This window comes from Phalangium opilio, unplaced genomic scaffold (assembly GCF_054372755.1).
Source record: "Phalangium opilio isolate 3A_F unplaced genomic scaffold, DU_Popi_V2 ptg000002l_1, whole genome shotgun sequence".
In the NCBI taxonomy this organism is placed as follows: domain Eukaryota; kingdom Metazoa; phylum Arthropoda; class Arachnida; order Opiliones; family Phalangiidae; genus Phalangium; species Phalangium opilio.
Window position 1 is genome coordinate 3,333,372 of NW_028324144.1, and position 22,247 is coordinate 3,355,618.

At 36.8% G+C, this 22,247-nt stretch overlaps 1 protein-coding gene across 4 annotated transcripts in view; it reads right to left on the bottom strand.

Moving 5' to 3' along the window:
- The window catches only part of LOC149718300 (ecotropic viral integration site 5 ortholog-like), a 117,388-nt gene that overhangs the window by 23,201 nt on the left and 71,940 nt on the right, over positions 1-22,247 (bottom strand). For all 4 annotated transcript variants that reach the window (XM_089840690.1, XM_089840684.1, XM_089840699.1 and 1 more), the window contains exon 3: positions 8,279-8,755. In XM_089840690.1, coding sequence (XP_089696816.1) covers positions 8,279-8,571 — 293 coding nt within the window. In that variant the 5' untranslated portion in view covers positions 8,572-8,755. The remainder of the gene's footprint in view (positions 1-8,278; positions 8,756-22,247) is intronic.

The window sequence follows — 22,247 nt, forward strand, 5'->3', positions numbered from 1 at the left end:
CACAGATGAATTTTGAATTTCACAGTTAATTTAAATAAAACAAAAATAAACATTGAACACGTTATATAATAAATGAATTTTGTTGGTTAAGTATCCAACCACTCGAGTTGAGAGTGTCGCTTTCCCAGGCGGTTTATTTCAGTTTCTGTTCCTGTGAACGACAGAATTGCGTAATCGGCATGACCTCGTCGTCTCCCTCCCTTCATTTCTTTCAAGACTCCTCGCGTGTACAGTATTTAAGAGAAAAAACATAACAGCGTCTTAAAGTTCTTGACCCGACCTAAACCTTCTTTAACGACAATTTTCACCTTCAACTATATACATGTATATTACACGTAATATCCTTGTACGTGTACTGAGGTAATATATCACGATTACGAGATTCACGACACGAGAGATAAGATAATACTCTACCGAGAGCGATAGTGTACATCGGAGAAGTGTTGCCAGTCGATTTGTGACGTATTAAATTCAATTCAATCGCTATCTACAATTTCAACAGACTAAATTAAGCTTGTATAGTATTCTGTTCGATTCAGTACTGAATTATAGTTCAGTTTTAAATCTGAATGATGTAGGAGATGCTCTAATAAAACATTACTGGCAACACTGTCCCTGAGGCGCATGCGCAGTTAAAGTTAAGAAACAATGTGAGGAAATTAGCTAGCCCCTTTAAAGCTCACCATCTATAGACGTTAAGTACTTTAATTTCGTTAAGTTTAAATTTAAAGTCATTAAGAAAGATTAATTTGTAAATGAATGAGTTAGGAAAATCACGTGTCACAACTCATAATGTTTCTAGCGCCAAACATCATGCAAATATTTTATGTCTACAGAGCACTAGACGTTGACGTACACGTATGGATCGTAAACTTTTGTCCAATGATTATTCTAAGGTCATTATTTTGAAATTTACAGCAATTAAAAGCTAGTAATTTAAACTCAAAATATTAAGCCTAATTTCGAAGTTTGACTGTGAGGTACGGGTAAACAATGCTAATTTTAACGTCGCCGTTAAGGCTTACAGTTCTAGACCAATCAGAGACAAGTAATTTCAAATTGAAAGCCTAATTTCGAAGTTTCACCTAAATAAACAACGATAATTCAAAACGTAATTAACAGTTTGAGTTTTAAACCAACTCGAAATTTAACGCCTAATATTTACGGATTAACTAACCCTAAAAATACACCAGAAATTATTACACATCTTTACGATTGGATTGTTTCGACCATTTTCTTTTTCCAAACAAAGCACCTTTTTCTGACGAAACTGCTAAGCCTAACGGTTTTGACATCTATATCTATATAAATCAAAGTCCTGACTGACTGATTGACTGACTGACTGACTGACAGACTGACTGATAATCAACGCCCAGCCCAAACCACTTGCCCTAGAAGGCTGAAAATTTGCAGGAACGATACTCATAAGTAGTAGGCGCGTACTAGGAAAGATTTTTCCAATCCACCGCCATCTTGAAAAATGGCGGCCGGAAATGTAAAAAAATCTTCTCTATGCAACAAAGTCCGCGCGTTTCAACCGATTTCGCAAATATTTAGTACACTGGTTTCCTTTAACCTATAGACGGGCTGAATGGTCTTTCGGGTTCGATTTGTCGCCATCTTTTTAACTGGCGGCCAAAAAATTAGAAACCCTTCTTTGTGGAATAATGCCCGCGTGAAAAGTAATAAAAAATGTTCCCGACGGGCTGACGGGCAACGCCGAGTGTCTTCGGTCTAAGGGTTCTACAAAAATATTAGTCATCAGTGAAAATCTACCCATTCTTTTTATCATTTTGATGGAAGTTCTTAGTAGACGCGAGCGACGCCGCGGGTAACAGCTAGTGCTCTATAAAATTTTACTATTCATATATAAATTAATGGCCTATTCATACTACTATTTTCTTTAAAAAGTTTAAGAGGCGAATTTTTCTTACTCTACATTATTTATTAGTTTTACAGTTAAACTTACCGTTCAATGCTTTCTATCATTATTACTGAAGTGTTTAAATTCAGCAGTTCTATTCCGTTCCGTAATATTCTAAAGTTCAGACTGAAGTAATACGCGATACTCTCGCAACAGTTGCGGTAATGATATCTGCCAAAAATGTATTCCTGCTCGCAAAATAACGAGCTGTACATGTATAATCACCAATATACTCGTCGAGAAATTCAAGGTGTAAATATTGGTAGCAGGTGCCGGAGGTAGTATAATTAGTACCATAAGACTATCATACTCACCATAAGTATGGTTCGATAGACTTTTCTGCGTGAACTTAATTATAGAGCTTGGCATTTTCTATCCATTATCCACAATTGGTGGATAACCGATTATTTATAAAAAAAACGTTGTGGATAAAATACGTTTTAACATGTAAGTTCCCTGAATAATTTTCTTGTAATTAAGGAAAGTATTTTAATTGTTTGTTTGTTTGTTTGTGTGTTTGTTCTTTATGCCCAGACACATTTTGTTATCGTATTTGACCAAACTACATCGTTGATGTCACAAACTTTTCAGGTATGTGGTTTGGTTCAGTTCCTCAAGGTTGGGTCCTCGAATTCTTAGCCATAAACTAAGCTTGTGAATAAAATATTAACCTAGACCCGGAAGAGTTTTCCTTTATTAATAACTCCTAATCAAACATTGTTTTACTGAAAATGAAAAATTAAAAAAAAAAAGTGCATTATGCTGATATCCTTAGCCATTAACTAAGCTTGTAAATAAAATATTAACCTAGACCCGGAAGAGTTTTTCTTTATGAATAACCCCTAATCAAACATCGTTTTACTGAAAATAGTCCTAATCAAACATCGTTTTACTGAAAAGAGCCCTAATCTAACATCGTTTTACTCAAAATAGCCCTAATCAAACATCGTTTTACTGAAAAGAGCCCTAATCTAACATCTTTTTACTGAAAAGAGCCCTAATCAAACATCTTTTTACTGAAAAGAGCCCTAATTAAACATCGTTTTACTGAAAATAGCCCTAATCAAACATCGTTTTACTGAAAATAGCCCTAATCAAACATCGTTTTACTGAAAATAGCCCTAATCAAACATCGTTTTACTGAAAAGAGCCCTAATCAAACATCGTTTTACTGAAAATAGCCCTAATTAAACATCGTTTTACTGAAAATAGCCCTAATCAAACATCGTTTTACTGAAAATAGAAGTTTAAATAAATGCATTATGCTGGTATTTCATATATAGACTGTGCTGTGTTTATTGTCTACTTTGACTGTAATCTTCATGGTTTTTAGTCCCGTAAAACAGCTTGGCAACGCTGGGTAGGCTTAGATACTCTATTATAAAATATTTTAGAGGTGTTTGCTAGTACTCCTATAAATTATGCGCGGGTAAATGTATACAAAAGGTCAGGGGTCAAGGTTAGGCGCGTCCATAAATCAGAAAAACAATTTCTAAAGTAGCTAAATTTAATCGCGGTAAAACATCTAAATGGTTCCGGTCGAAAGATATCTTGTACATGTAACTGTACGTATTACACCGTAATTGAAACGTGCCTACAATTTAGGATCCTATAGTTATGGTATTGGGGTCAAGGGTTGTTCGCGTCAGAGCCCTCAATCTGTGTTATTCATTCCCTAAAATAGTAGAATTCTTAATAAGCTAGGCTCTTCACGACACCTCTTTCTCTCATTTACCGCCATTTAAAGTAGTACACTTCGTCCCCGGGAAACGTGTGCTAGGCCTAATTAGAAATTAATTAATATTATAAAGTGGTAGTTGCACAGTAAATATAACCAGAAGTATATAATAATTCTCTTCGAGAGAAGTGTACCAGCACAAAGTGGGTACCGTAATTGCAACATGATTCTTCCCAACATCATTTTACATTTATTAAAGCAAGGTTACTAAACCGAATCACATACGCAATGCGATAAATAGTTCCCTGATCACCATTACTATATTATAGGGCTTTACTATTTGCCAAGATTGCTTGCGGATTAATTTTTGTCCCACGTCAAAACAATCAAGGTTTGTGTCTACTTGATTGCCGAGGATTTAGTACCAACCAAACAGTTATAGAATTCACCCTAGCACGGTGCGATGGTTACTCATCTGAAGTTTGATGGGCGGGAGAGCAAACAAAAATGGGATCCCTCGCCTGGGAAAAATCATTTTACATAACTGAAGTATCAAGAGGATACAGAGTGTCATCCTTCTTCTATTATCCCCTTCTGATATAACCAATTTTAATTTTTCTGAGGTTTTAAAAACAATTGTATCTTATTACTAAAAAATACTAAAAAAAAAAGAATGTTTGCTACTACCACTTTAAGTCTAAATATCCCTGAAAATAGTTCCACTTTCGCTCCTATAGACAAATAGGGTATGTATCATTACGCTTTTAGAAGAAGTAAGGCGTCTTGTTGTACAAGGGGGTGTATCGGGGTGTATGTATTAAGCAATAGGGGGGGGCAGGGGCTCTTAATTACGACGACGTTATCCAGAGAGAGACCTTTAAAATAATAGTTTCGCATGTATAACGTTTCATTATGATTTTCCAGACGCCGCCAGCAGCCGCTTCAAAAACAACGACGAAAAGGGGTTTGCGTAATCAGGCTTATACGGCACGCGGCCTCCAGCTTGAAGAATTGACTTAGTTCTAATTTTTAAGATAAACCTCACTTGTTTGCCTGTTTTCTGATGGGTTAAGAGCGCCACTTCTGTTTAAAAGAAGTTCATTATCAGAAATAAATTAGTATACATTTTCTATACAATACTATGGAGTATGGATGATTTTATGTAAAAAGTCATTTCAATTTTGTGATTTGAGAAACCGCGACTTTTAACGAGATTTTACATTATTTTTGAGAAACTGGGACCATTTTACCAAAATTTTGAGAAACTGGGACCATTTTACCAAATATTTGAGTAACTGGGACCATTTTACCAAATTTTTGAGAAACTGGGACCATTTTACCAAATATTTGAGTAACTGGGACCATTTTACCAAATATTGGAAAACCGGGACCATTTTACCAAATATTGGAAAACCGGGACCATTTTACCAAATATTTGAGAAACTGGCAAAATTACGAATTTTACCAAAATTATCGTATTCGTATATAACAAAAATAATAAAAAAAATCTCTTCTCTTAATTCTGAGCTTTTGTAGAAGGTCGTCGCCTTAATTAACTTCAACATAATAAACTTCTGTTGACAACAAAACTTGAAAGTTAAACAATCTGAGCGCACTTCAATCATTTCTAGAAAATTCTACTCATTTAAATTTGAAATAAACTAAAGAAAAACAAGGGTGCGATTCTTAGAAATTCTATGGTTTCATAGGTGTCACCCTGAAGTTGGAAATAGAGTGTAAATAGTCTTCAGGGTTGACTTGACAATTCCTTCCCTCGAGTCTTTCTATGTTTCCGAAAAGGTATAATTTGATCACGGAGAAGTCGCGAAATTGCGGGGTACTTTCTCTTATTTCCCCTCCCCTCCCAATCCCAAGGCACCGCAAGACAACACAATGTCTCTCCCTAGATGGAACAGACCTTGTCAGATACAGACGTTCCCCTGATAAAAAGGTCGTTTCGTTTCGTTATAGCAGAAGCTAATGAATTTTATACCGCGAAGTATAAGACTATAGCTTCCTATAGGGACCTAACAACTGGCTACGGGGAAGAGATAGTCTGCAGACGTCATGCATCCCCCCTCTGAATGGCTTTTTGAGCGTAGAATACTGCTTCCCACCGTTAGGGGGGATGAAGCTCCAGTAAGAGATAGAAGGGTGTGACGTTTTAGGGTCAGAACTGTTAGCTTCTTACATGGAAACAGAAAAAGGGGCGTGGCTTCAAACGGCATCTACATGATGGAGGGTTTTATAAAGTAGAAGGCTAGTGGGGGAGTAAAGATGATTGGGTATGCGGGGATATGACGTTTTGTAGTCCAGAGGTTTATCGCTTACTGCCATGTCCCTAGAGTCTGCTACTACGAACTTTCTCGTGACGTCACACCCTCCTATCTCTTACCTCGGTTTTGGCAACCATATTGAAAGTCGTCAGCTCAGGGTATACAATTTAGACTACCAATATTGACGTCACGCCCCCGTAACTCCTCCCCTCTCAGTACCACTACAGCAATCAACAGAGAGCTTTCAATTGAGGGAGGGGCTAAGATTCGTAAGATACACTACCATACTGGTGGGCTGAATGCGGGTAGAAAACAAAACTCCCCAAGTGTTGTAGGGGGCACGGTAATCAGAACTAACGTGCAAGCATGGGTAAACAGGAATGGTTTCGAATATAGTCTGAGTATAGAGTAATATTTGCTGAGGGGGGTGAGACGTCAATGGTTTTTCAGCCAATGAAATTAACAAGCCAACAGATGGAGTCACCTTCTGGTGGCTATAGAGCTCATGTTAAATTCTGCCGCCAAAATGGCGAATGGGCGGAGTTTAATGTCACCCTCCCCGTAACCGATATTACTCTATTATACTTCTCAGACTATCCGTCATTAGCTTCTACTTTGTAATTATAGATACGAGACAAGTATACATATATAAATAAATACATTCTAACGAATTCCTAGCTCATTAGGCTTAAGGTGAAAGGAATGAGTGCTAAGCCTAATGGTAAGGCACAAACCAATCTAATCTATCAAAGAATGGAATAGATACAGGTTACGGTAGTCTCTAGACGATAACGATGGTCTGTTGCGAGTAGTTGATTGGATTGATACCAAATAACACTTCGCCTAGAGTCTAAGTCTATAGATTAATTAATTCGCCCTTTTGCCGTGGTGTTTCGTCATGGTATTCGTCTTAAGGCCCATTCAGACGAAATTAAAATCTTACGTTCTCGTCGGTACTCTTATTTCCCTGTTCAGACAGACGCTAGAGCAGACGACTTAAACTTGGTGTGATTTTTGAACCAAGACTTTTGAATACTAAAATAGCTGCTCATCCAAAATGAATTTCAAATTCCGCGCCAAGAATCCTAAAACTTTTCATATATCGTCTGCTAAAGCGTAGAATCTCACTCGATCACGCGTCTGTAAGGCACGATCGAGTGAGCTATGGCTAATGAAAAGGGGCTAACGAGGTGGCGCCATCTCGACAGTCACTGCCCGACGAAACTGCAAACCAAGTTTTCAAACTAAACACGTGCACGAATCTTTTACGTAGTGCTTTACACTTTTACACGTGGTCTAATTAAGCCAGCAAAGCGATGATTTCACTAACGTGAACGTAACATTTTAGTCTAGTCTGAATGGACCTTTATGTCGAACTAAAGAATACAGAACTATTCTGAGAATCCGCTTATTTATATTTGAAATGCGAACTATCCAGAGAATGGGTTTATTTATTTTGAGATGAACATAATATCAGTTCAGATCCACCAGAGACCGACACGGTTTAAAAATATATACTTAACGAAATTAAAGTGAATAAGGTCTTCTAGGGTCACGGTACACGTTGACGTACACGGTTGGTTATCGGTTAATTTCTTAAATAAACTTCAAAACTTTTACAAATCAAAGTACTTTGAATTTGAAATAAGCAAGGCGCGAATTTCGGTGGTATTCTAGGCTAGTTATCTTAAAAAAAATTCATTACATTATCATTTCTCTTTTAACTTTAGCATAACGTCTCTTTCCTCCATGGAAATTTTCGAAGGTTGTCGACCTAGTTTGCCTTCAAGCGAGGTTGAAACCGTATGTCGCGTGTCCAACCATTTCAACAGGGGAAAAAAAAGAATTTTTCTTCTCTAGTATAAGAGGATACTTATCAAATGTTGGGAATCGCCTCTACTTCCTTCGGGGGTCCGGAAATTTCGGGAAATTGCGAGTAGAGCGAGCGAGGAAAGAGATAACCGTTATCGACAAAAATTTGGGGAGAGTTCAGTTAGGAATCGTAGAAAGAAATATTAAAGAAAGAAAAATCTTTGACATATAAAACCGAACAAATTCGAGTTCTGATATGAAAGTAATTATTTTTATATCGAAATCGACCTCTAAAAACCTCGAGAAAATGTCGTTAATTTTAGATTTAAGACGAACGGGGCCTCATAACGGAATTTAAAATGTTTACGGTCTTTTTCTTACAAAATTCAATAAATTTTCACAGAGGAAACGTTAAAAGTATTTAATATATCGGAAGGCGTGGCTTAAATGTGGGAACGCCCATCGGTCCCCATTTTCAATTGTAGGCATGCCCATCACTCCCGTTTTAGAATTGTGGGAGTGTTTTTTGCACCCTGGAGATCCGTCCCCAAAATGAAGATTGGGTGTAGAAAACGTGGCGTTACTTACCGATTTTGTTCCTCCAGCCTGGCCAGTAATTCTAGATCGGCTTTGGAGCAAGGTGACTTGAGGGCGGGCGCTCCGTTGAGACTAGAGGAGGCTCCGCTGCTGCTACTCCCCAAAGAGGAACACTCGATGGAGGAGAGAGGAGGCGTGGCGTTGTGTGGCCCGCTCCCTTTTCGAGTGGGAGTGGCTGGCTGGCTGCAACTGGTGTAGGCAAGATTCAGGACCGGATTGTTCGAAGACGGAGGAGGCGGTGTTGATTCACCGAGGGCGGGAACGACCTTGGGACTCTCGCTCATGGCGGCAACAGGCCGTTTCTGATGATTGGCTGGCTCGTTCTTCTCAAGGCTAAGAGGAGGAACGCGTATCGTTGCTCTAGCGAACTTGGAGCAATCGAAAGCTTCTTGGCGACTCTTCTGATTGGGCGAGGACGGTGAGACGGTTGGATCATCGGAAAAATTGATTGGCTCCAATACGCCGTCTCTATAATTAAAAGAAAAAAGAAGGAAATCCAATTTAAACCTCTAGAATTTTAACCTTTTCAAAATAAAACCCTCGCACGCAAGCTATGTTGTTAATGTAAAAATGAACTTATATTAAGTTACACGTGGAAACGAAGGTTCTATTTACAATTCGAGACTTCACTTCCCACTTGTCAAATTTAATGGACTGAATATCACAAGTTAAAAATAAAAAAAGGTTTTTTTAACGATTTCCTGTCCAAATAAACCGAGTTACTAACTCTGTTGACCCCGACTTTGCCAACAAAAGGAAACAGTCTTTATCTACTACTGTCACCTGACTCCACAATAAAACTACTGAAGGACCTTTACATCTCCCTTCTCATGGAGTCATAGCTCGTGTTACATTACATCATAATATATATTTCCAACCAGACATAGGTAGTACTTTGGTTGCCGGCCATTCTAGATGCTTTTAAAATATACATCACCAGCCAGAAGCTCATAATCCCGAAGTTACCAGAGAACCCAATCCTAAATTTTGATATATTTCCCATAATACCTCGCGAGAGCCCTTAAGTATTCGGATAAAAGTTGTGCAAAGATCGTATTAAATTTAGTAAGGTTTGGTTAAGCCCCGAAATTTTATTATATATAACTTCAAATTAATATACTTTTAGTGTACCTGCAGATCCCAAAATATTTTCAGAGCATAAAAAATAATAATATTTTGAAAAAGAAACCTTGAATGGACATCCTGCTTTTTGATACACGTTTTTATTCATTTTTTATACTATATATGTTTGTTTTTTTTTCAAACATGGGAGGGTCTAAAAACATAACTAATGCATTACTCTGTGTCCTACGATCAGGAAGGACATGTAAAAATGATCAGTTAAACAAACAACCTTAACTCATAAGCATAATAATAATTAAAAATAATAATTTCCCCTTCTAAACAAACTTCTAATTAGTCTTTATGCATCATCAATCAATTAAAAATTTAGTTACTACCCTACGAAAATTGTAACTCATATTTTAAAAAATAGGCTTAACGAATAATTTTTAAGACAAGTTTGACAGCTCGCGGAGTTTCCCGCCAGTTTCAAGTAAAGGCGGGAAAAGTGTTGGCGGGAAAAAGACCTCGGACGTCATTAGCGCGGGAAAGGAAAAAAAAATATTCACATTCCCACTGGAACGATAGTGACCTCTATCGATTTACATTGAAAATAAATGAACCGGTTAATTACTTACCCATAAAAATTATTAATTAATTAATTAATTATTCTTATTATGGATATTTAACTGGAAAATTTAAATAATAAATGTTATTAATAAAATACTTAATAAAAGTTACGTATAATGTTTATTATTATTATTTTAAATTTTAATATCACAGCCTGTAAGCACGCTTCATAGTGAACACCAGAGTTCGGCAGTGTAAACACTTCTACAGGGGCCATAGGATTAACGTGGAGTAATTTCATCCCGAATGTTGGCTTTCCCTAAAAACCTTATGATTATACATGCATAAACAAATACAAAATATTCATAAGCTACCTAGATAATTTTCTCGTTAAAACAATGGACCTAGTACCTTTTAATACAAAACAAACATAATTTATCATACGAAACGTCAAACCTTCAGGTTAAAAAAAACGTTCTTAAGCCTTAGGTTAAGGTTAAAGTAAGGTTATTAAACACCGCGAAGCAAACCCGTAGAAAATATAGCTAAGGCTGCCTAATTTCACTCTCAGAAAGGACCAGGTGTAAAGGTAGATACGATAAAAAGGATATAGGATTAGCATATTAGCATTAGTGCAAGCTCCGCTTGAAATTTAATGTCGGCTCGTGGCTCGTGCAATTAGACGTTATTCGTTTCGAGCACGTGAATATGGTAGAAGTATAAAAAGGGAAAAATATAACGTAGTTTTTTATGAATCCTTAGGTTTGCCTTCATTAATAAGGATAACGCGAATGGACATTAATTTAAGGGGTAAGGGGGATTAGCTTTAATGAAACACGTTGGGGTTCTAATAACCAACCACTGTTCCAGTAAAAGCGCGCGCTCATTTTCCCGCCAAGAAATTAGAAGTCGATTAATTCGAAGATGTGAGTAAGGTTGATATTTTGCGCGTTTAACACATGTCTTAACAGTGACTTGGGAACAAATTAATATTCGTTAAGCCTTGGTTTAAATTTTGAATTCCGTACTATTTATTACTGTATCTAAGGGAATTGTATACATGTCACGTGATTGAGTAAAGCCTATTATGGAGAGCTTTCAGATGGGATAGTAGTACGTCACACCCTCCCAAGTCTTACCACTGTTCTGGTAGCCATATTGGTTGGTGGTCTCAGGTCTCAGCTTCATTCCTGCTTTAAACCCACTAATATGGCAGCGTAAATTATGTCACGAGACTCAGCTCCTCCTTCAACTGACACCTCTCTATACATTAGCGTGATTTGAAACGTTTAAGCGTTGCCAGATGTTGCTAAGTCCGTAACGCAAGCTTTGCAGCGATTTTGGGATTGTGAAGTAGGCCTAAGCTTTAATGAGCAAGAAATAACATCAGGATAATTTACTTCTGAAGAGATTAACATCAAAGTTATCTTAAGTGACAAGCTGGACGTTCACCACTACGCACGAGGACAACGATAAAAAATGGCGGGAAAACTTTGAACAAAGGCGGGAAGCTCGGACCAAGTGAAGTAGACGTTGGACCTTAGGAAAAATCGCCCTCTATTATACGTTTTTTCGTTCAGGGGTGTAGAGAGGGATTATGATTTAAACTAGACAAGGACCGGATATTAAAAAGAACCTCACCCAACCTTCCTTCCTCTAGGCCATGCTCGAATAAATGACCCCCATTTGGAGCTTGGGCATTATCAGCGTTATAAAACTTTGGCCATTCGTTTAAAAGGCGGCTTATAAAATAAGGAAAAAGAATGAATAAATAAAATTTGTTAGTTTTTTAGCTGACGTCATCGTTATAACGGTGCTATTAGAGAAGGGAGGAATGTAAAATTATGTGTATATATATATACAGGGTGTTTCTCGTAAGTCTGCATGCATAAATTAAGGGGGATGTATGTTCTTTGGGAAATCGATTTTGAGTTGAAAATGTAACTTCTATCAAGAAAGCGATATCTAGTTTATTAGGGAGAAGGTATAAATTCATTCATCCACATTTCTAGCTTTATCCGCAGTCCAAAAGTATAGTAGGTCTGGAGCTAATCCCCGCCGCCTCTAAATTACAACCAGCATCATCTCATTGGTTCTTGAAAACTCCTGCACGTCAGCGCGACGCGAATGATAACGAAAATTACAGTTATATTTTCCGGCTGAGGAGAGCCTGCGAAATAGCCCGGCCTCCTTTTACGTCCCCCCTTGTATTTTGAAAGGGGGACTGGGACTATGGCTGCTCGCGAATACTTAGGCATCTTATAACTTCTCCCTAGTAAACTAGATATCGCTTCTTGCTTCTATCTAAGACACACCCTGTATATAAAAGAACGTTCGATATTTTGTATTCGTCATCATAAGGTGCGGGGACCCCATACATCATGTTTCCGATTGTGTAGCCAACTTGGCTATAGGCCATTCTGGCATTCACCAACTTTAGAATTTTATAATTCTGGCATTGTAATATATAGAAGGAAATCCTTTTAATGGGTGATAGATCAACTATTTAAGTTTCTAATTATATTAAATATTTGGACCTATTTCAATAAGGGGTTGAGATAATTGGGTTGGAACGCAATTAAAATTTTCGTCATTTTCATTTGGTTTTTGATTAACCAACTTTGGGGTGACAGAACTTTGATTTCAGAATACGTAAAAGAAATTCCATTTAGGGGAAGGTAGTGCAACTTGTCCTTTATCCAGTGAGACTAATTGCTTGCGTTTATCATAATTAGGGGTCGAGATAATTGACTTTTAATAAAATTAAATTTTTCGTTATTTTCATTTAAGTCTCAAATTTACCAACTTCATAATATCACAACTCTTGCATCATAATATTTAACGGGAAATCACTTTAGAGGGTGATAGCTCAATTTGTCCTCTATCGATTAACATTAATTAATCACTTAATCATATCTCAATTAACGGTCGAGATAATTGACTTTGAATAAAATTCAAATTTTCGTTATTTTGAAAGACTTTGTAACACCACAACTCTGGCATCATAATATGTAATGAAAAATAAATTTAGAGGGTGATAGACCAACTTGTCCTCTATCGAATAACATTAAGTACTTAAGCTTATCTCAATTAACGGTCGTCATAATTGACTTTGAATAAAATTAAAATTTTCGTTATTTTAACCAACAAACTTTGAAGTATCGTAATTCACGCTTCACAACAAACACTTAAAAGGAAATAAATTTAAAGGATGCTAGACCAACTTGTCCTTTATCAATGGTACTAAACACTTAAGCCTATCTTAGTCTCAATCAGCACTACATTATATCTGGCTCGAAAACGAATACAGGTATTTTCTGACGTACACAAAATATAAAAATATTGGGTAACGTTTTCTGTATAAAACAGGATGAATGAATTCGTGCGTAACATTCAATTTATTTAAGTTTTTTTTTAAGGAAATGAGTCATCGTATATACTACTATACCATAACCATTTACCGGCTTGGATTGCTTTAAAATTTATGTTAAAAACCGGTTTTTCAATACGAATCTCGGGTCAAAACAAGGTGGTGTACATTCGTAATAGGCTACGAGTAAAAGAAACCAGTTTCCGAGGAAAGAGAAAGAATTATCCGCCGTTTTAAAACAAAATACTTCATTCAAAAGTGTGTACTATTATAAATAAATAAACTTCCGTAACATTGGAATATGAAATAATAAATTAAGAATTAAGAGGTATTTCCGGGGATACCAAAGGGCAAAGGGTTAAGGAGAAACTTTCATTAACTTTAGCGTCACCTCAAAAAATAGAAATATATTCAGATCAAGAAACTATCTTCTTTAACATCGCGGGGCTCACATATCTCCAGGTGTATCATTTTACTTTGACTGAATTTTTATGGTAAATTTGCAGTTAACCTTTAATAGAATTTCATGCACAATTAACGAACATCTACTTTATAATAATGTTATTTTATAAAAAAAAAATATTTTATAATAATGTTATTTTATAAAAAAATATATTTTATAGTAATGTTATTTTATAATAATGTTATTTTATAAAAATATATTTTATAAAAAATTGCTATTTCCATGATTTTTCAAGATTTTTCCAAGATAATTAACGTTTCCCTGATTTTTTCAAGATAATTGAGTTTTCCCTGATTTTTTCAAGATAATTGAGTTTTCCCTGAATTTTTCAAGATAATTGAGTTTTCCCTGAATTTTTCAAGATAATTGAGTTTTCCCTGAATTTTTCAAGATAATTGAGTTTTCCCTGAATTTTTCAAAAGATAATTGAGTTTTCCCCGAATTTTCAAGGTAATTGAGTTTTCCCTGAATTTTTCAAGATAATTGAGTTTTCCCCGAATTTTCAAGGTAATTGACTTTTCCCTGACTTTTCAAAAGATAATTGATTTTAATTTTCCCTGACAATATGCAAAGTTTCTTACTCTAAACCTTTTCCTTGCACCTTTCAAAATCTTCCCATGCTGTTTCCCATATTCTCACGAACCCTGCCTATATTGTAAATATACAAACTTCTTCAAGTTAACTGATTCAATCTGAACCACTCTGTACATACATACAAAAATTGTTCGAACTTGGTGTTAATGAACGTTATCAAAAGTTACTCTCTCGAAAAGAAAAGAGAGAGGTTAATATTTCGATAATTCTCGGGTCATTAGACAACCTCGGGAGAAAGAAGTAACCTCCTCAAACAGGTTTCGAGAAACGAGTCAGGGAAACACCTCGACAGAAAGAGATACTGGACATCAATACTAACAAAGAGACAAAAGAAAGAAAGACGGGATTTCAAGTGCTTATTAGCGACGCCGGAAACAAAAGACGACAAAAATTGGGGGGAGGGAAGAAGACGGGGACACCCCTTGAGTTTCTTATCTACCCCATGGATTGGAAACCACAAAACTGACTGTAGGGTTGTCACGATTAAGCTTATTGTTTAATTAACTCTCAATTTGCGAAATAGCTAGTCATTATTACGAAAGAATGAAACGAAAATAATTCCCGGAATAATGGAAGAAGGGATTTGGTGAGGAGTCAGCTTGGACAAAGAGCATAAATAATCTTCTGGGAGAAAGCGCCACACGACTTACTCTTGGAGGAGCGTGGTGCGATGGAGTAGTGATGTTTGTCAATGAACCACGCGCACGTCCTAGGAGATTGTTAAACGTGGCGGCATAGCTAGTTCTGATGAATTAGCTTTAAATTTTTTAAGACACAGGGGGGGGGGCATTGTCCATGTTTTCGTACTGCACGACCCTACCAAAACACCGATGAGGATGCTGGGATGTTGTCATTCCGTAGATGGGGTTGTACAGAGGTTACGTTTATATGTATGATGATTTCTACTCCATTACATCTCTTTCCTCCAAGACTTGCCTAATCCATTTTCCACCCAAAATTATACGTTTTTTTAATTGATGGTGAAACATTTTTGCATGAGGCGTTCGATTTAGAATTAAGGTCGAAAAAGTCAATCTAACCGACCAACCGTAATGTCTTTTTCACGGTAGGCAACGCGAGACTGTTTATAGTGGACTTCAATCTTAGAATGGGTAAATATTCCCATAGAAAACGTGTTCTCGTCCATCTTAAACTTCTATAGGTTGAAACTCTTCTATCCTTGGTTTAATTTAATTGAAATATTGACCAAATTCTCTGGGGCGTCGAAAAAGTAATCAAAGAACTTAATTTAACTTCTTGGTCGCGTCAGGCTTCAAGATTTCTCCTAATTATTCTGTTTTGTTTTCCAGAACCCTAGCAAGGTTCAGTTTCATGAGCTGGAGAGAGAGGTTAACAACAACAGTAGCAGTTAAGGTGGTGTTATTGACGCAAAGATCGAAACTCTTCATGGAACGAGTCCAGAAAGACCCGATGCCAAAACTAGACTCAAAGACAAGTACTAAAGTTTCTCATAATTCCGTTAAATTATAGACAGCGCATTTTACTTCAGTTTCAAGATAGGAATAAAGCGGATCCCAAAAAGGGGGCTTAAAAAAATGGAATTTCTGGGAAAGGATCGATATATTAAATACAGGTAGAATTTGTATTTTAAAATCTTAAATGTTATCGTGGATTTGAACATAAATTGAATATTATAGGTACGCCCAAGAGACTCCCGTAAACGTGACAACTCTGGAGGTGAGTTAATCGACATTCACTCTCGAGTTTCGGATCGAATAATTTCTCCTGACGGAAATTTAACTTCAATATTTATTGTCAGGAAACATGGCAGATTAAAAGCCACACGTCTTATTTCAAAATCATGGCGGATTATTTGAAACGATCCCTCAACATCAAGTATTTTTCTCACTACTTTGTATTTGATTCAAGTAATTGGGCCAAACGAGAAATAATGGTTTTAACGCTCGTTCAGTCTAACCAATGCGCGAATATTCCAGAATTTTAATTTTACTCGCATGTTTCGAATAATTTTCAATGAAAGAAACTGTACAATTAAAAGAGGAATTTTTGTTCTTTCTTTAAATATTCGATTAATCAAACTGGGTAATCAAAAAACCACTATTCGTGCAACAAGTACAAAATTTCCTTTAAATAATAATAGTTTCCCCAAAAGTATAATTTGTAATAGTTTATGGACAGTTAAGAACTTTTGTTAATAACGTATTGTAATTTAAAATGATCTCTGGTTTTAGGTCAATTTACGAAGGACATAAAGTGACCAATTTTAACGGGTCTAAGATATCCACGGCTCCTGAATTTTTCAACGTAAGTGAAAGAGAAATAAGACCAATACTTAACCCTACGGATGTAAAAATTTGTAATAATTTTCATTCTTGATCTAGAACGCAAATTTTATCATGTTGACCAAGCCACGCTCATTTTTCGATGGCCGAATGGAACGTTTCAGTCCAGCTCCGGTCTTCGCAATGTCCAGGTCAATCATCGTGTCCGCCGCGCCGAAGAAATTTACATCAACATCCTTGTCCTTCTTAAACATGGACACTCCAGTAAACGTTACGATCAACTCAATATCCAGTTCACAACATTAAATTCTTGATTAAATTAGGTGTTGATTTTAATTGTGTTAACCTTGGTGCTTCTGTCACTTCTGCTCGTCGTTAACTCCATCGTAACCAATAAATACAACTCGTTGCCCACCAAGAAAGTTGTCAAGAAAATGGCCCAAGAAACCCTGGAAAATGTCTGGGAGAACGCGTCGCTCTTGTGCGCCGAACGTAAGCGATTATTAGCAGAGAATGTGTTCCCATAACTACTCATGACAGGCCCATTATTGAGATATAACTTTACGCCGTAGCAATTCCTTCCATTTTGCCCCACATTACTTGTCGTCTGCTAGCTGCGTCGTGGCTGATAGGAGTGACTTTCATTCTGTTTTTCTTGGGTTGTTTCTTGCGGACGGAGTTCACGACGGAAAGCTACAATCGCATCGACACTCTCTCGGACTTGATCAAATTGGGAATTCCACCAACAATGATCAGAGAATTCGGAGCTCTGGAGTTTTTGAAATATTTGGTGAATACGTGTTTCCGTGAAAAGTATCTCTAAGCTTCTGAGGTCATTGGTGTGTATTTAACAGGAAGCTCAGGGTCCAGTGGTTAAGAAATGGGTAGACGCCCTCGATCAGGAGAAAATTTTAGGCAATTCTCTGGATTTGTTCACACTTGATGGATATCTTCCGATTCTTTTGGGAGAAAAAGTTCTAATCTCAGAGGACATCTTCTTGGCATGGATGATAGGAGAGTTCCTGATAACTGAACCCCAGAGTAAAAATTTCTTGGCAGAAAATGGAGGTCTTTACGTTTCGCAGCACGCAATAACTTTCGACTACTTACACTTGATTTTCAACACCTCATGGTTGAGAAGCTCACCGCAAATGCACGAAAACCTGCAACTGAGGTCGGTACTAATTTCTTGCAGTAAACCGATTAAAGCGCTTGACGAATGCTTTTACTCCAGTCTGGAACCAATTTTCGAAACGCAAGCATTGAAATATCTGGATTTTGAGAAGCATTACTCAATTGAACAAATCACTTGGAAGAGACCGTTGAAAAGCACGACTGATTTGGACCTGAGTAGCGTCTTCGTTCCTTTCTACTTGCTCTTCATGCTGTTATCAGGATCAGTGGCTGCCGTCATCACCGAAATCATCTTCAATCACTTTGCATAATCGAATCCTGCTTAAAATCAAAAAGCTTCTCCGCTTCAAAATGCCATCCACATGTTAGGGATTTTAAATCTAAACTTAACTTCTATGGGGCATTTATTATGTACTTCTATTGTCACTTTGATTAAAAAGTTGCACTCGAATGTGTTTGTAATTTAGACTGAATTATCTTCATATTCTCCCCCTTTTTCGTGTCTTGGTTTTTGTATGGGCAATGTACTACCCAGTTTTCTCACCCCTATAGGCTGTAAATGATCCACGACTTCTTATCTTCCACCTTTTATTGGAAACCACAAAACTGACTATAGGGTTGTAACGATTAAGCTTATTGTTTAATTAACTCTCAATTTCATTGTTATGAAGAAATGAAACGAAAATAATTCCCGGAATAATGGAAGAGGAACTTCGGTGAGGAGCCAGGGTTCACAAAGAGCAACAAGAATCTTCTGGGAGAAACCGCTACACAACTTGACTTATCTAATACGATTTACCGCTAAAAATTAAATAGACGGTGAAACAATATCACCATAATCACACTTTAACACCACTTTGTTTTTGCATGAAGGGTTCTATTTAGAAATGGGGTCGAAAACGTCAATATAACCAACCAACCGTAATGTTTTTTCCAAGGGATGTAATGCGAGCCTGTTTATAACGGAATCCAATCTTAGAATGGGTCAATGCTACCCTAGAAAACATATTCTCGTCCATCATAAACTTCTGTATGTTCAAACGTTTCCAATCTTGGTTTAACTTAATTACGAATATATTGACCAGATTCTCTGGGGTGTCGAAAAAGTAATCAAAGAACTTAATTTAACTTCTTGGTCGCGTCAGGCTTCAAGATTTCTCCTAATTATTCTGTTTCGATTTCCAAAATCCTAGAAATGTTCAGTTTCATGCGCGGGAATGAGTGGTTAACAACAACAGCGGATAAAGTTTATCCACGCACTAGTCCTACATGAAACTCTAAATACTACGAGTCCAACAAGACCCGATGCCAAAACTGTACTCAAAGGCAAGTACAAAAGTTTCTTATAATTATGTTAAATTATTAATGATTAGACGAAGATTGTTACTTCTCGTGTCACTCTAGGATTTAAGTGGAGCCCAAAATGGCGCCAACAGAATTTGAATTTCTGGGAAATGATCGATATATTAAATACAGGTAGAATTTGTATTTTCAAAACCTTGAAAATGATATCGTCGATTTGAACATTAATTAATTAAATATTATAGGTACGCCCAAGAGACTCCCGTAAATGTGACGACAGCTGAGGTGAGTTTACCAACATTCACTCGCGAGTTTATGACAGAATTCTTTTTCCCGATGCCAATTAAACTTCACTATTTATTGACAGGAAACGTGGAAGATTGAGCGCCACGCGTCATTTTTCAAAATCATGTCGGATTATTTAAAACGATCCCTCAACATAAAGTATTTTTCACGCTACTTTGAATTCGATTCGAGTAAATTGGTCAAACGAGTAATAATTGTTTCTGGCGGATATTAAAAATTAATTAAATTTTATTTTTTCTTTAAATATTCGACTAATCAAACCGGGTTTCGTATCGAAATCTTCTAATTCAATATTAGTCAAAAACCACTATTCGAACAATAAGCAACAAAATACATTAACTGCTAACTGATGGAATTTTATAAACTCGTGGTTTTAGGACAATTTACGAAGGACATAAAGTGAGCTACATCAACGTTTCCAAATTATCCACTGCGCCTGAATTTTTCAACGTAAGTGAAAGAAAAATTAGATCAAACGTTACGTCTACAGATACAATAAATTTTAAATAACTATTTTTCTTCTTTAAGAATGCAAATGTTATCATGATACCCAAGATACTCTCATTCTTCGATGGGAAACAGGAATATTTTAGTCCAGCTCCGGTCACCCACACGGCCAGGACGATCATCGTGTCCGCCGGCCCGAAGAAAGTCACGTCAACTTCCTTGTCCTTCTTAAATATGGACACTCAAGTAAACTTTGCAATTACAATCCATTCAATATCCAGTTCATTGAATTACATTCTCGGTTTCAATTAGGTGGTGATATTAATTGTGTCCACTTTGGTCCTTCTGTCAATTTTGCTCGTCATTCACTCCATTGTAACGAACAAATACAAATCGTTCCCAACCAAAAAAGTTGTCAAGAAAATGGCCCGAGAAACCCTGGAAAATGTCTGGGAGAACGCGTCACTCTTGTGCGCCGAACGTAAGCAATTATTATCACAGAATGTGCTCCCATAACGAAGATGGTTGGCGTTTTAGTGAGACATAATTATGTTCCCTATTTAGCGATTCCCTCCATTTTACCCCACATTACTTGTCGTCTGCTCGCTTCGTCGTGGCTGATCGGAGCGACTTTCATTCTGTTTTTCTTGGGTTGTTATTTGCGGACGGAGTTCACGACGGAAAGCTACAATCGCATCGACACCCTCTCGGACTTGATCAAATCGGGAATTCCACCTATAGGACTCTCAAGAAGCTATTTCAATTATCTGAAATATTTGGTAAATAGGCGTTTCTGTGATAAGTTTCTCTAAGCTTCTGACGTCATTGGTACATATTCATAGGCAGCTCAAGACCCAGTAGTTAAGAAATGGCTGGACGAACTCGATCAGGAGAATATTTTCGATAGTTATGTGGATTTGTATACGCTTGATGGATATGTTCCGATCCTTTCGGGTGAAAAAGTTCTAATCATAGAGGACATCTTGTTGACTTGGATAATGGGAGAGTTCCTGACAAATGATCCCGAGAGTGAAATATTCTTGGTAGAAAACGGAGGTCTTTATTTTTCGCAGCACGGAATAAGCTTCGACAACTTACAACCCATTTTCAACACCTCTTGGTTAAGAAGCTCACCGCAATTACGAGAAAACCTCCAACTGAGGTCGGTATGAATTTCTTACAGTAAACCGATTAAAGCGCTTGACAAATTCTTTTATTACAGCATGGAACCAATTTTCGAAACGAAAGTTTTCAAGTACCTATATTATGAGAAGCATTACGCAATTGTACAAGTCAAGTGGAAGAGACCGTTGGAAAGCACGACTGACTTGGACCTGAGTAGCGTCGTCGCTCCTTTCTACTTGCTTTTCACGCTGTTGTCAGGAGCAGTGGCCGTCGTCATCACCGAAATTTTCTTCAACAAATTTGCTTAAAAGCTGATAATTTATTATACGTCCCGAGACACATCGAATTTGGACAAAAATCAAAAATATTTCAACTTTGATATGTAAATCTACCCAAGCTTGTAAATGGTAATAATGTGCTTGCACTATCATTATGATGAAAAACCTCGCACTAAATTGTGAACTAAATTAGCAAAAGAATTCAGCCTCGTATTAAAAAAACGGGCAAATATATAAGTGTGAAGTTTTCTGTTATTAAATTAATCAGTTTAAGTGCAAACATTAAATTGTAAAAAATGCTAAAACGCAATAAATAAAACCTGGTTCATTATTGCTCCTCGAGATGGAGTTTTGAAAACTCAGTTACGAACACTACAATCTTTATTTTAACAAGGGAAAACCTTTTAGATCTGTGCGTAAGTAAATCGCAGAACAAACCACTACACCCACGAAGCTGAAACTTTGCTATGATGTGACTACTTATTAGTGGTATGGTACCCACTAAGAAAAATGTTTCTAACTGCAGAAGATGTCTTGTAAAATGGTGGATTGATACTTCGTCAGATATTGAATATTTTTCTCTCAAGTTTTAGGATTGTAAATAGTTCTTAGTATGAAATTTTCTGATTTAAAATCTCCCCTTTTATCTTGTCTGTATTTTTGTATGGCCCATGTACGTATTCAGTTTTTCACCTCTTTCCCTATAGGATTTAATAGATCCAAGGTTTCTTATCTTCCCCCTGGAATGCAAACCACAAAACTGACTATAGGGTTGTGACGATTAAGCTTACGGTTTAATTAACTCTCAATTTGCGAAATATTCATTGTTCAGAAAGAATGAAACGAAAAAAAAATTTCCCAGAATAATGGTAGGGGGAGTTTGGTTAAACATTGAAGATTGACAAAAAAGCAACAAGAAATCTCTGGGAGACCATACAATGCGGGTTACCAAAGACAATCTTCCGCCAAAAACATACAGTTTTCTTAATAGGTAGTGCAATATTACATCGAAGTTGTACGGCACTTTATTAACACCACTTTCCTT